Source organism: Panulirus ornatus, chromosome 47 (assembly GCF_036320965.1).
Source record: "Panulirus ornatus isolate Po-2019 chromosome 47, ASM3632096v1, whole genome shotgun sequence".
Classification (NCBI taxonomy): domain Eukaryota; kingdom Metazoa; phylum Arthropoda; class Malacostraca; order Decapoda; family Palinuridae; genus Panulirus; species Panulirus ornatus.
The window spans coordinates 18,052,504-18,066,537 of NC_092270.1; the positions used below are offsets into that span (position 1 = coordinate 18,052,504).

General features: G+C 38.2%; 1 protein-coding gene across 1 annotated transcript in view; it reads left to right on the forward strand.

The window, feature by feature from the left end:
* Positions 1-14,034, forward strand: part of LOC139763625 (E3 ubiquitin-protein ligase AMFR-like) — a 93,412-nt gene that overhangs the window by 27,652 nt on the left and 51,726 nt on the right. Inside the window, exons 4-5 of the mRNA XM_071689861.1 lie at positions 1,792-1,885; positions 9,809-10,019. Coding sequence (XP_071545962.1) covers positions 1,792-1,885; positions 9,809-10,019 — 305 coding nt within the window. The remainder of the gene's footprint in view (positions 1-1,791; positions 1,886-9,808; positions 10,020-14,034) is intronic.

The following is a 14,034-nucleotide window of genomic DNA, read 5'->3' on the forward strand; positions in this document are numbered from 1 at the left end:
CCCTTACTCAAAATGATTTCTAGTGGAATAGATTGCATCATGTAGTCTGGACAGAAACTTCTAGCACATTAATTTTCTGGTCAGAAGTAGCAAACTGCAGAGATGCTGCAGGTGAAAATACATACCTGAATCTATCTGAAATGGCTCTTTCTGCATTATCTTTGCCACATTCCAACTCTGAAGGCAAGTGCACATTTAACAGTATGAACTTGGTTAAATCAAAGTTGCACAGTAAAATGAAGTTCTCAACACTGAAAGCAATTCTTGCCATAAAATATGGGTTAAAGAGATATAACATCTGTGCAAACTACAAGATACCCAGTGATATTTTAAGAAACATTGGTTCAGTGGAATCATACAACATCACTTCGGATCAAACAAGTACATCAAAAGCTTCCAGCAATAGGCCTCTTTATATGATTGATGATGATGCAGAGGAAGACTGGGATGCAGTTATCATTGAGTAATTAGTATGTGTGCTTATTACAAACTAAGCATCAATATTTATTCAGAGGTTATGATATAATCAGAGAATTATAGTTTTTATGCATTTGGCTTAAAGTGTCACTTTAACACAACTGTAGCCAAATGAAAAGGGGGGCGGGAGATGATACTGTTTAGTGACTTTTGATGAAGAGTTTAGCTACATTCTAGCAACTTTTAGGGACGAGTCTAGCAATATTTGCAATTTTGACTAGGCAACTCAGGTGAGAAGTATAAATCTGTTAGAGTTGTAGTGTTGAAGTATTTTGGAGGGATGGATGGTGTTGTGTTCTGTCACTAGCTTGACATGATGGCATGTGAAGTGACTAAGGTCAGTTGTGTAGTAGGCAATAGTGCTTGTTTGTGGATGGTAGTCTGTGGTTTTGGTATGGTATACATGACAGCTAGAGATAAGGTATGTGAAAATGAACCCATTGTTTCTTGACATTACTTTTCTAGAGTAGAAAAGGCAATTATGTACTGTATAATAGATATCATATGGGTAGTGCATTAGAGGGAAATAATGTAAGGGTGTTGGAAATTTCAAAATTTCTTGAGTTAAGAGGGTTAGAATCTTTTATTAGTTATTTCACCAGAATTTATCTCGAGAGTGTAGATGCATTTGAAGATTTTATCATACTGCTGGTAGACAAGTATAGACAAGGATTTACCAGTGTATTAGTGTACTTAAAAGAGGGAGGTTCACATGTGATTCAGAATTCTCATGAGAAGGGATTTTGTGACTTATAGACTAAGGTGAGCATATAGATCATAAAAGTTGGAGGACTCTCAAGAGCATTGCTTAACCACTGAGATGTGGCCCTACTCACCAAGTTTTGTCAATGATTAACAAACATTAGAATCATTTTGAAAATAGATGAAACCCAGCTGGGGAAGAAGGGCAACACTGCTATGATTTGAAATTATTTCAAGGGAGCCTAAGGTCTCCCTGTGATATGTACATCAGACATGTTCCTTACATAACACTGTACAAGATCTGTTTGTCTTTCTTTTTTCATATGATATTGTGGGTTACCACCTTGTGCTTTTAGGTTGTAATTTTTATTTTCACACCAGTGAATAGTATAAGTGCACTCAGGACTCGAGGAATAGATATGATATGGCATGTCTCTTACATTGACATTCTTATAATATTTATCAGTGTTATTTTTGCTTATTTTTTCGTTTAGCTTTGTAAGGATTTAAAAAGATTCACGTAAAACCAATGATAACATACATCTTATGTATGTATAAATATGCTTTTAGCATGAATAATGTCATTGATATGTGTTCTCTTATATATTCCAGTGCATACTTTTGATAGTACGAACCCTGTATGTGATCACACGTTATTGTATCTACCTCTGGGACATCACACATGAAGGGCTATGGGAAAAACGAGGTAAGCTCATCTTTTGGAGAATATCTGAATTTTCATTGACCTGGGGAACTCCTGCTACATACATCATGGTATATTCTCACTAAATCAGGAGACCCACTTATTAATTACATACATGTTTGAATTATAGAAACCTCTGTGTTTAATAACTTTTTGTTGGGAAGAAGTGAGGAACTGTTTATTGTCCTGCACTTGATTCTCATCTTTAGCCATTTTTACACTAGCCTCACATTTAGTGTTCAGTTCTGTGATGGTTACTCCTCTTGATCTATGAAAATAACTTTCCTTAAGGGATAGACTCTATGTAAATACATTTGCAGAGAATGCAGAGGCCATGAGGTAAGTAAAAAAGCATAGAGGATTGCATCATCTTACAAGGGTACTTGACGTATTCTAAAGTTGGTCTCATGGATGGTTGATGAAGTTCAGCCTGAGTAACTTGAAAAGTCATGGGAATGGGTCATAATTAGAAATAAGCCTCAGTATGATAATCGTCTAGAAGGACACATAGTGCCGGAATGTGCATGAGAACGACTTAGAAGTCAACATTGTCTTTAACCTGTCAACCTGTCAACATAAGCCTGAAACAAGAATGTGCTTCTCAAGTTTGTTTACTGCACCAAATAAAAGCATGAAGACTTAATGGAGAAAGTCCAAAGGAGAGAAATAAAGATGGTGGAGGAGTGAAGAAAGCTGAGTCACAGAGGAAAGAATTTAAAGGCTTTAGATATACCCACCATGAATGATAGAGAAGTGAGATGTGACCTGACCACAGCTTTTAAGTTTCTTTAAGTTTTTAAAACAGTTTGATGACATAGACAGTGAGCAGTTCTTTGAGAGATGTAGGGGAAGAACAACCAAAGAACATAGCATGAGATTAATAAGAAACTAGTTGAAAAAGGTGAGAGGGAGTACTTTATTGTACAAGAGTGGTGGACGAAAGGAATAAGATAATTGAAGACATGGTGTATGCCGACAGCAAACAGAAATTCAATAAGTTTTTTGGGAGAGAATGTTCAGGAGGTGTAGTGCCCAGGAATGTAAAACTCCTTCCCTGTACAGAGTAAATAGGTAATTGGAAATCAGAAATTGCACATTTTTATGCTCTTTCTTCTTCAACGATAACTGTATTTCTCATTTCCCTCTGTTTTTCTCTATCTTTATCCTTTTATTTTTTTATTTTATTTTTTTTTCACTGTCTCCCACGTTTGCGAGGTAGCGCAAGGAAACAGACGAAAGAAATGGCCCAACCCACCCCCATACACATGTATATACATACACGTCCACACACACAAATATACATACCTACACAGCTTTCCATGGTTTACCCCAGACGCTTCACATGCCCTGATTCAATCCACTGACAGCACGTCAACCCCGGTATACCACATCGATCCAATTCACTCTATTCCTTGCCCTCCTTTCACCCTCCTGCATGTTCAGGCCCTGATCACACAAAATCTTTTTCACTCAATCTTTCCACCTCCAATTTGGTCTCCCACTTCTCCTCGTTCCCTCCACCACCGACACATATATCCTCTTGGTCAATCTTTCCTCACTCATTCTCTCCATGTGCCCAAACCATTTCAAAACACCCTCTTCTGCTCTCTCAACCACGCTCTTTTTATTTCCACACATCTCTCTTACCCTTACATTACTTACTCGATCAAACCACCTCACACCACACATTGTCTTCAAACATCTCATTTCCAGCACATCCACCCTCCTGCGCACAACTCTACCTATAACCCACGCCTCGCAACCATACAAAATTGTTGGAACCACCATTCCTTCAAACATACCCATTTTTGCTTTCCGAGATAATGTTCTCGACTTCCACACATTCTTCAAGGCTCCCAGGATTTTCACCCCCTCCCCCACCCTATGATCCACTTCTGCTTCCATGGTTCCATCCGCTGCCAGATCCACTCCCAGATATCTAAAACACTTTACTTCCTCCAGTTTTTCTCCATTCAAACTTACCTCCCAATTGACTTGACCCTCAACCCTACTGTACCTAATAACCTTGCTCTTATTCACATTTACTCTTAAGTTTCTTCTTTCACACACTTTACCAAACTCAGTCACCAGCTTCTGCAGTTTCTCACATGAATCAGCCACCAGCGCTGTATCATCAGCGAACAACAACTGACTCACTTCCCAAGATCTCATCCACAACAGACTTCATACTTGCCCCTCTTTCCAAAACTCTTGCATTCACCTCCCTAACAACCCCATCCAAAAACAAATTAAACAACCATGGAGACATCACACACCCCTGCCGCAAACCTACATTCACTGAGAACCAATCACTTTCCTCTCTTCCTACACGTACACATGCCTTACATCCTCGATAAAAACTTTTCACTGCTTCTAACAACTTGCCTCCTGCACCATATATTCTTAATACCTTCCACAGAGCATTTCTATCAACTCTATCATATGCCTTCTCCAGATCCATAAATGCTACATACAAATCCATTTGCTTTTCTAAGTATTTCTCACATACATTCTTCAAAGCATTGCTCTGGGACTGAGCAAGTGAGAGAAATGATGTTGCTTGGAGCTGGTAAACAGAGATCTGGGAATGTAATGAAACACAAGGAAATACAAATGTGCAAAGTGAATTTATATAAAGGTCCCCATATTCTTCTACAGACTAAATTGCTATAGAAAAATGAGAAGTGTATTATGGTGGCAGGTTTAATAAAGTGCATGGTACTCTGACATAATTCATAAGGGTGAAAAAATGGATAATTCAGAAACACTATAAGAAAAGAAGGTAGATTATTTCAGGACCTGGCTAGCAGTCAAGCTCAACAAAACGTACAAGAGCCTCAACAGCGGAAGGTGAAAAGATGTAAATCATTGATGATTTTTAGACTGGCTGAAGAGACATCTCGTAAAAAGAAGGGATATTTGAAAGAAGAATGGATGTTTGGGAAAATAAATTGCAACGTAAGAATCACTCAAAGGTATAAATATGGCAAATGTAATTCAGTGATTTAGAACAAAAGGATTAGGAAAATATAGATGGTTAATTAGGAAGATCAGTTAAGATTACATTCGATATGGAGATGAGCACTCAGATCACATGAAAGTAAACTGAGGAACTTGCTGACCATGAATAATTCAGTAGGATTTTCATTACATGTAAAATAGGGAAGGAGTGAGAAAGGTGTAAAGAAAACATCTATGAGGCAAATAGTGTGGGACATCAAAAGAGATGAAAGAGCAGATCAGGCTCACCATTAACACAGAGGGGAGAAGTATACTAATATTACCAGAGTAGATCAGGAAGTAATGTATTTGAATGCTGATGGTGTAGTAATAAATGGGAACGAGCCAAGATGAGGAAGGGTTTTTTGAAGTTGAAATGAATGTTACCAAAGCAAAAATCTAGCCAAATCTTTCCTTAGGGATATGTAATGGCAAGGAAAGAAAGAGAAGGCTAAGTTGGTGGGAGAAATCAGGAAAGTTGCATGAGGGTTGATAATAAATGATCCTACAAAGAGTTTCAGTGAACCAAATCAGTTATTTAAGGAGGTAATGTAGGCATTAAGATGGTGGAAGAGGCATTAAGACAAGCATATCTCATAGATAGGATGGTGTTCTAATAATTATATTGAAATGATATATTAGTAAACAATTGGGAGTGTTTGGATTCATGTGGAGAGACTATCGGAGATAATTTTGAAGATGTGCATTGAAAAGCGTCATGTATTACCATCTCACTGAGCTTACTAAAGTTAGAGGAAAGTTAGAAAAATTGATAATATGGACAAGGTACATGAAAGTCAAGACTTTTTGATGATTTTATCCGGATTAAACGATCAGTTAAAGAGCAGCTTTTCAAGTGGAGGGATTCAGAGGGAAGTATGGTCAAAGATGAAAGAAAATATTTGGGGAACTGAATGATTGGCACCAAAGTATGTTCATGGTGGAAAATTCTGTATGACAACACTGATGAGAAGGGATATGGAGAAGGACTTGGGGAGCATTGATATTGTTAGGAAAGACAGTAGTAGTCTGTTGGAGGATATTGCTTCATGTAAGTTACATGAACCTGATGAAGTCTATCTACATGAACCTGAGTAGTATGCAGAAAAGCTTGACAAGCAATCAGAAATGTTTTTCAAGAAATTGTTGGAAACTGGTTTAGTGCCAAAAGAGTTGAGAATAATGTTGACCTTGCTTTTAAGATAGGAGACCCAGGAAATTTTGCTGGTCATCAGACCAATATGTCATATTTGTGTAGTCTGTAGGATGAAGGAAAAAGATGGTAAGAAAGCAGTGGATGGATACCTTCAAAGGAGAGACTACCTCGGTGTTTGTGGGAACGTGGATTGGAAAAGATACCATACTCGGTAAGTTTTTTGAATTTTTGATGGACTGAGCTCTGTTAGACAAAAAAGATGGATTGGTGGATTGTTTGCTATTGGACTGCTGGGTGTTTTATGCTATCCCATGCAAGAAGTTGATAAAAAAGCTGGATTTTCAGGTAGAAAAAAAGGAGATTCCCTTCTGTGGAACAAATATTATATTTATGGAAGGGAGCAGAGGACCCTTTCCTAAGTGGGGTGGAGTAGCCAGTGGACTGCTGCAGAGCTCAGTTTTGGGAGTGCTGTTATTGCCAATTTATGGCAATCACCTATGACAAAGATGGGATTAAGACAGGATAAATTCTTGAATATGTTCATTGATGATGCTAAAGTCATTAGAGAAATAAGGAATGATTAGAATTGTATTTAAGAGAACTTTGACAAACATGTGAATTGTTCAGATACATGACTGAAGTTTAGTCCAAGCAAATGCAAAGTAGTAAAGATGTGACTCTGAAAGAAGGTTTAGGTATCATTATTAACAAGCTAGAAACAAGCTGCATGAATCTTTATGTGAAAGGTACTTGGGGTCATTATAGTTCCAAACCTGTCTCGAAAACACTGCATTGGGATAATTGTTAGATAGGCAAATTCTCTGCTGGTTGATAACAGCATATAAGTTCATGGATAGGGAAAGATTTGATAAACTGTAAGCAGATTGTATTGGATCAGAATTAAAGTATGCCTCTCAGTTTTCATGATAATGAAACATAAAGATCAAACAGAGGAACTAAGATTAGCAAGAAAGAAGGTATTGGGTGTGGTTAGAAGCAATAGATTTGTCAACTATGGAAGAGAAATCAACAGTGGGAGACTCAGTTACCCTTCAGCTTTCACAGTCAGATTGAGTGTCAACAACACCAGTTCTCTAAAAGACACAGAGTTGGAGTAATAAGATGCCGTAGCACAGAAAGTTGTAAAGTACATCTACAGTGTTAGTCATTTTTTATCATACATGATAGCCATTTCCCACATTAGTGAGGTAGCACCAGGAACAGATGAAGAAAGCTGCATTTGCTCAAATCCATTCTCTAGCTGTTATGTGTGATGCACTAAAACCCCTGCTGCCTATCGAGAACCATTACCCACAGACCTTTCCATGTTTTACATTAGCCACTTCGCATGCTCTGGTTCGGTCCACTTACAGCATCTCGACCCCTGTATACTACATGTTTCCAGTTTGCTCTGTCCCATGCATGCTTTTCACCCTTCTTCATGTTCAGGCCCTAATCACTCAATATCTTCAAAACTTCTTTCCATCAACTTGGTTTCACCGTTTTCCTAGTTCCCTCCACTTTCTTAACTCATTCTCTCCATTTCAGCACCCTTTTTAGCATCATTATGAAACACAATGAACTTGTATCCAATACAATAACTGAAAAACCGAACATTATTGCAATCTCAGTAATGCGGGTAAACTGAGAATAAATATTTAGTCACTGAGTTAGCAATACCCGTATATGAACTATTTATGAAAAATCGCTTATACAGGGTAGGTGGTAGAGTTTTGACCCATGTTGATAAATATCTAAGTGCTATTAAGATAAGTAGAGTAGACATACACACTTACAACTCTTTTTATATTGACATTACTGACAAGTTCAAAAGTGAACTACGTCTCAGCATTATTTCCTGATCTTCTAAGCAAAAAGACGATGACAATAAGATGCTGTACAATGACATCAAAACCATAGTAAACAGTAAAGAAGTGATAATGGTAGGAGACTTTAAGAGTCCAAACATAAACTGGAACACATTAACAGTTGACTGAGAGGGAAGGAGACTAACAGAACTGATTGAAGATGCTTTTCTAGAACAGTGATTAAAAACTAGTTAGAGGTAAAAGCTTTCCTGATCTTGTCCTCACCAGTGACACAAACTTAATCAACTCTTGCAAAGTAGATGTGAATTTGTCAAACAACAATCACTGTTTGATTAGATTAGGAATGAATTTAGATTTTGAAGTAAATGATAACAAACTCTTGATCCCAGACTACACAGGTGAGCAAATTTTGTAAACATTAGACACAAAATTTGCTGTACCAATTGGAGAAAACTTTTTGACGTTCGCACAGTAGAGGAAGTTAATTATTCTAAAAACACACTATTCTGAGATTGAAAATAAACATTTTGTTTTATTGTACTTTGCCATTGTCTCCCGCGTTAGCGAGGAAGTGCAAGGAAACAGACAAAAGAATGGCCCAACCCACCCATATACACATGCCTATACATAAACACCCACACACACACATGTACATACCTATACATTTCAACTTATATATACACATACACACACAGACATATACATATATACACATGTACATATTCGTACTTGCTGCCTTCATCCATTCCTGTTGCCACCCTGCCACACGTGAAATGGCACCCCCCTCCCCCCCATGCACGTGCGAGGTAATGCTAGGAAAAGACAACGAAGGCCACATTCGTTCACACTCAGTCTCTAGCTGTCATGTGTAATGCACCGAAACCATATTCCATGAATTACAAAGAGAACTTGCAATATTTCAAAACCATCACAGATGAAAAGGACAGTAGGACTTATTTGCCAAAGAAAAAACATAAGAAATTCAAATCAATGGGAACTGATGAAAATTGCTTGGGGAGTGTAAGGTTGTGAGGTGAAGTAAATGCGAGGAAGAAGAAAGAATTTCTTTGAAAGTTAAGAATAATCCTTGAAGAATGTTTGGAAGTCGAGAACATTATCTCGGAAAGCAAAAATGGGTATGTTTGAAGGAATAGTGGTTCCAACAATGTTTAACTAAAGTAAACGAAGAAAAAGGACCTTGGAGTTGTCATTAGCAACAATCAGAAGTACACTAAACAGTATCAAGCAGCAAGTAAATAAGGCAACCAAATGTTATGTTTCATAGCCAGGGACATGTTTTACAAAATGCCAGAAACAATTCTCACACTATAATTCTCTAGTAAGACCGAACCTTCAGTATGCAGCCCTGATTTGGTCCCCAAACTTTTATAAAGATGAGGAAAGATTAGAGCAAGTACAGAGACAAGCAACAAAATTGATCCCATCCCTTATAAATCTGGCGTACAAAAAGAGGCTAAAATGTTTGCATCTCTTCTTCCTTAAAAAACGTAGACTTTGCAGACTTGACCCAAGTGTTCAGAATTCTGAACAAGTTCGATAAAGTATATCAAGAACATCTTTCAAAATACAAGAAAATATGGTTACCAGGAATAAACTGTGGTAGAGGCTCTAGTGATAATGATGAAAATAGGACTGGTACATACCCTCCTGTAAGCACTTAATCAGTTATTGTCTTTTACTGGTTTTCAGGTTAATGAAGAGGAATCAGTAATTCTCTATGTTTAATCATTTTTAGGTTAATGATGAGGAATTAGTAACTCTTTTTGTATATCTGTTATTATATTATGTGCCTTTACAATTTTAATCAAATATCTGCTCTGCTTATGATCTTATTGTTGGAATTATAGTTTAAGCTATTTATATTAGTACCTTTTATAGATTATATTATCATATGATTTTTTTACCTCTTCCGACACCAAGGGCGTTATGTGTACATGACAGAGCTGGTTTTTGAATTGAGTGAGCTGGTAATTGACATGGTTCATCACATTCACATGCTGGTGTGGGGCAACATGTTTTTGACAATGGCATCACTTGTGATATGTATGCAGTTGCGACTCCTTTTTTACCAGCTACAGCACAAAGTCAAGTCTCACCGCAACTACCTTAGGGTGCTCCAGCTGATGAATATGTGAGTATAATTTTCAAGTGTTGTTGATTGGTTGGTAAGGATATTAAATATATGTATGGATCTTGGTGAGGCGTGAGAAGTGGCAGGATGCATGTATAGCGGTGTTGCATAAGGCAAGGGGAATAAAGATGAGTGCTACAACTAGAGAGATTTATGTTTGTTGAGTATACCTGGTAAGTTGTATGAGAGGGCTCTGATGGAGAAGATGAAGGTATGTACAGAGCATTAGATTGGGGAGGAGCAGTGTGGTTTCAGAAGTGGTAGAGGATGTATGGATCAGTTTTTGCTTAAGAGAATGCGAGAAATATTTAGAAAAACGGATGGATTTGGATGTAGCATTTATGGATCCAGAGAAGGTATATGATAGGGTTGATAGAGATGCTTTGTGGAAAGTCTTTAGAATGTATGGTATGGGAGGTAAGCTGCTAGAAGCAGTGAGAAGCTTTGATCAAGGGTGTAAGGCATATGTAAAAGTAGAAAGGGAGGAGGGTGAATAGTTCCAAGTGAAGGCTGGTCTGTGGCATGGGGGTGTGATGTCATCATGTTTGTCTAATTTGTTTATGGATGGGGTGGCAAGGGAAGTAAATGCAAGAGTCTCTGGAAATAGGGGCAGGTATGCAGTCTGTTGGGGATGAGAGGCCTTGGGAAGCGAGTCAGCCACTGTTTGCTGATGATACAGCACTGTTGGCTGATTCAAGTGAGAAACTGCAGAAGGCGGTGGCTGAGTTTAGAAAAATGTGTGAAAGGAGAAAGTTGAGAGTGATTGTGAATAAAAGCAAGGTTATTATGTTAAGCAGGATTGAGGGACAAGTTAGTTGGGATATAAGTTTAAATGAAGAAAAATTGGAGGAGTGAGGTGTTTTAGATTTCTGGGAGTGAATGTGGCAGTAAATGGAACTATTGAAGCAGAAGTGAGTTATATGGTGGGGGAGGGGGCAAAGATTCTGAGAGCACTGAAGAATGTGTGGAAAGAGAGAACATTATCTGGGAGGGCAAAAATTGATATGCTTGAAGGAATTGCATTTCCTCCAATATTATATGGTTGCAAGGCATGGTCTATAGATAGGGTTGTGCAGAGTAGGGTGGATGTGTCAGAAATCAACTGTTTGAGGATAATATGTAGTGTGAGGTGGTTTGATCGAGTAAGCAATGAAAGGGTAAGAGAGATGTGTGGTAATAGAAAGAGGAGAAAGAGTGAAGTAGAAAAAGCAGAGGAGGATGTGTTGAAATGATTTGGACATGTGGAGAGAATGAGTGAAGAAAGGTTAACAGAGGATATATGAGTCAGAAGTGGAGGAAGCAAGGAGGACGGGGTGATCATATTAGAGGTGGAATGATGGAGTGAAAAAGATTATGAGTGATTTGGGCCTGAACATGCAGGAGGTTGAAAGATGTACATGGAATGGAGTGATTTGGAACAATATGGTATACTGGGATGAAAATGCTGTCAGTGGACTGAACCAGGGCATATGAAACATCCAGGGTAAACCATGGAAAAGTCTATGGAGTCTGGGTGTGGACAGGGAGCTGTGGTCTCTTTGCATTATCCATGACAGTTCATGTATAAATGTAAGTGGATGTGGCTGTTTTTCATGTTTCCTGGTGCTACCTTGCTGATGTAGAGGGCAGCGATCAGGTGTGGGGGAGAAGATGAGAATGTTATTTTTTTTTCATTTTCTTTCATGCATTTGTGCTATTTACTTTGGGGCAGTGTGGCATCAGAATTGGATGAAATTAAGCAAGCATGAATGTGTACATGTTTATCTATATGTATATGAATATTCTTATATATATGTATATGTACATGCATATGTGTATATGTATACATACATGGGTGTATGTGAGTGGATGTCTTTCTTCATTTGTTTCCTGGCCTTGCTAACTTGGGAAATGGCACTCAGGTGTGAAAAAAGATTATCAAATTGTATCTTCCGGGATTTAGTTAAAAGATTTTACTAATTTGGATGTTCATTTAGACAGTAATTTGTATTGCATATGTTTGTGGTGAATTATAATCTTTTTGGGGAAACTTTTCCAAGTGCATCATATGTGCTAGCCTTGTCACTTTTGAATGAGCTTAAATTATTTAATACCTTTTCATGTACCACAGTTTGGGAGTTGTGTGTGAAAAGAACCCAAAACATTTCAATAAATTTTTCAGGTGAGTTGTTGATTAAAGAGCAGCTAATCAAACTGGGGGATTTAGAGAGATAAGCTGTAGAAGAGAATGAGGATGAATTATATGAAGAAATGTATGCTAAGTTTGAAAGTGCAATCTCTGTAGAGGAAGCTGTAATAGGCCTCAAAAAGATGGGATAGAGATGAGGACAAGAAAGACATTTGTAAACTGCTAAGATGCTGTAACCCACATAAGACGCATAGTTCTGGTGAAACTGTTTCTTGTCCTATGTCATCAAGTTCATGAGAATCCCCAAACATTACTAACTTGGCTCATAAGTAAATGACTAGGAGGTAATTTAGAATATTAATGAGGTGGTCCATATCTTTATAGGGGAACCAGAGTGGATGCTGCAGCATACAGTAAATGGTGGGAGCAGTTTGATGGGCGTGGTTGCCCAGAACTGTTAGAACTCATCCTACAGTACCTTCATTTCCACAGGAATTTTAACTCTGAACTTGAACTTAATAACAGAACTGCCATGCCCATTGGTGCAAAGATCATGAAACAATTATAATCCACCTTACAGTTTTCCTCAGGAATATTTGCTAAGCGTCTGTGATAACAGCATCTCCAACCTTAAATGTCATTTCCATGGGAATTTTAACTCTGAACTTGAACTTAATAGCAGAACTGCCATGCCCATTGGTGCATAGATCATGGAATAATTATAATCCTCCTTACAGCTTTCCTCAGGAATATTTGCTAAGCCTGTGATAACAGCATCTCCAACCTTAAATGTTCTGGTTGAGGTGATGAGCTGATTGGCCTTGTTAGAAAGAACTGTGACATTTGATAGTAGCAGTGTTGGCAGTCCACACCTCTTTTGAAGAATTTCAGTGTTCATGAGTCTTTATGGGACTGGGTTCTTACCGAATATTTGCTGATGAGGTGACTTTCAGTTTGTAGTGTGTGTTTGAGCACCTGTCTGTTATCACAATAGGAATATGTACTGTGTAAGAGGATATGCATTTGATATGAGATGGTGTAGATACAGAGGGAAGTAGTTGAAAGGGCATTTGATATGAGATGGTGTAGATACAGAGGGAAGTAGTTGAAAGGGCATTTGATATGAGATGGTGTAGATGCAGAGGTAAGTAGTTGAAAGGGCATTTGATATGAGATGGTGTAGATACAGAGGGAAGTAGTTGAAAGGGCATTTGATATGAGATTGTGTAGATACAGAGGGAAGTAGTTAAAAGGGCATTTGATATGAGATGGTGTAGTTGCAGAGGGAAGTAGTTGAAAGGACTGTGTGTGTCAGATGAATGATATTGTTTAAGAGCTTTTGGAGGCAGACTTCAGCCAAGTATTTTGTGTGGATGATTTTGATTAGGGTGTCTAAATGTGTGTGGATGTAACCAAGATGAGAAAAAAGGAGAGATACGTAATATGTTTGAGGAAAAGATCCTGGATGTTTTGGCTCTGTGTGAAATGAAGCTCAAGTGTAAAGGGGAAGAGTGGTTTGGGAATGTCTTAGGCGTAAAGTTAGGGGTTGGTGAGAGGGCAAGAGCAAGGGCAAGTAGGAGTTGTGGGAGTATGTGATAGTGTAAGAAAGAAACTCTAGATTGATATGGATGAAACTGAAAGTGGATGGAGAGAGATGGGTGATTATTGGTGCCTATGCACCAAGTCATGAGAAGAAAGATCATGAGAGGCAAGTGTTTTGGGAGCAGCTGAGTGAGTGTGTCAGCATCTTTGATGCACGAGACTGGGTTATAGTGATGGGTGATTTGAATGCAAAGGTGAGTAATGTGGCACTTGAGGGTATAATTTGTGTACATGGGGTGTTCAGTGTTGTAAATGCAAATGGTGAAGAGGTTGTAGATTTGTGTG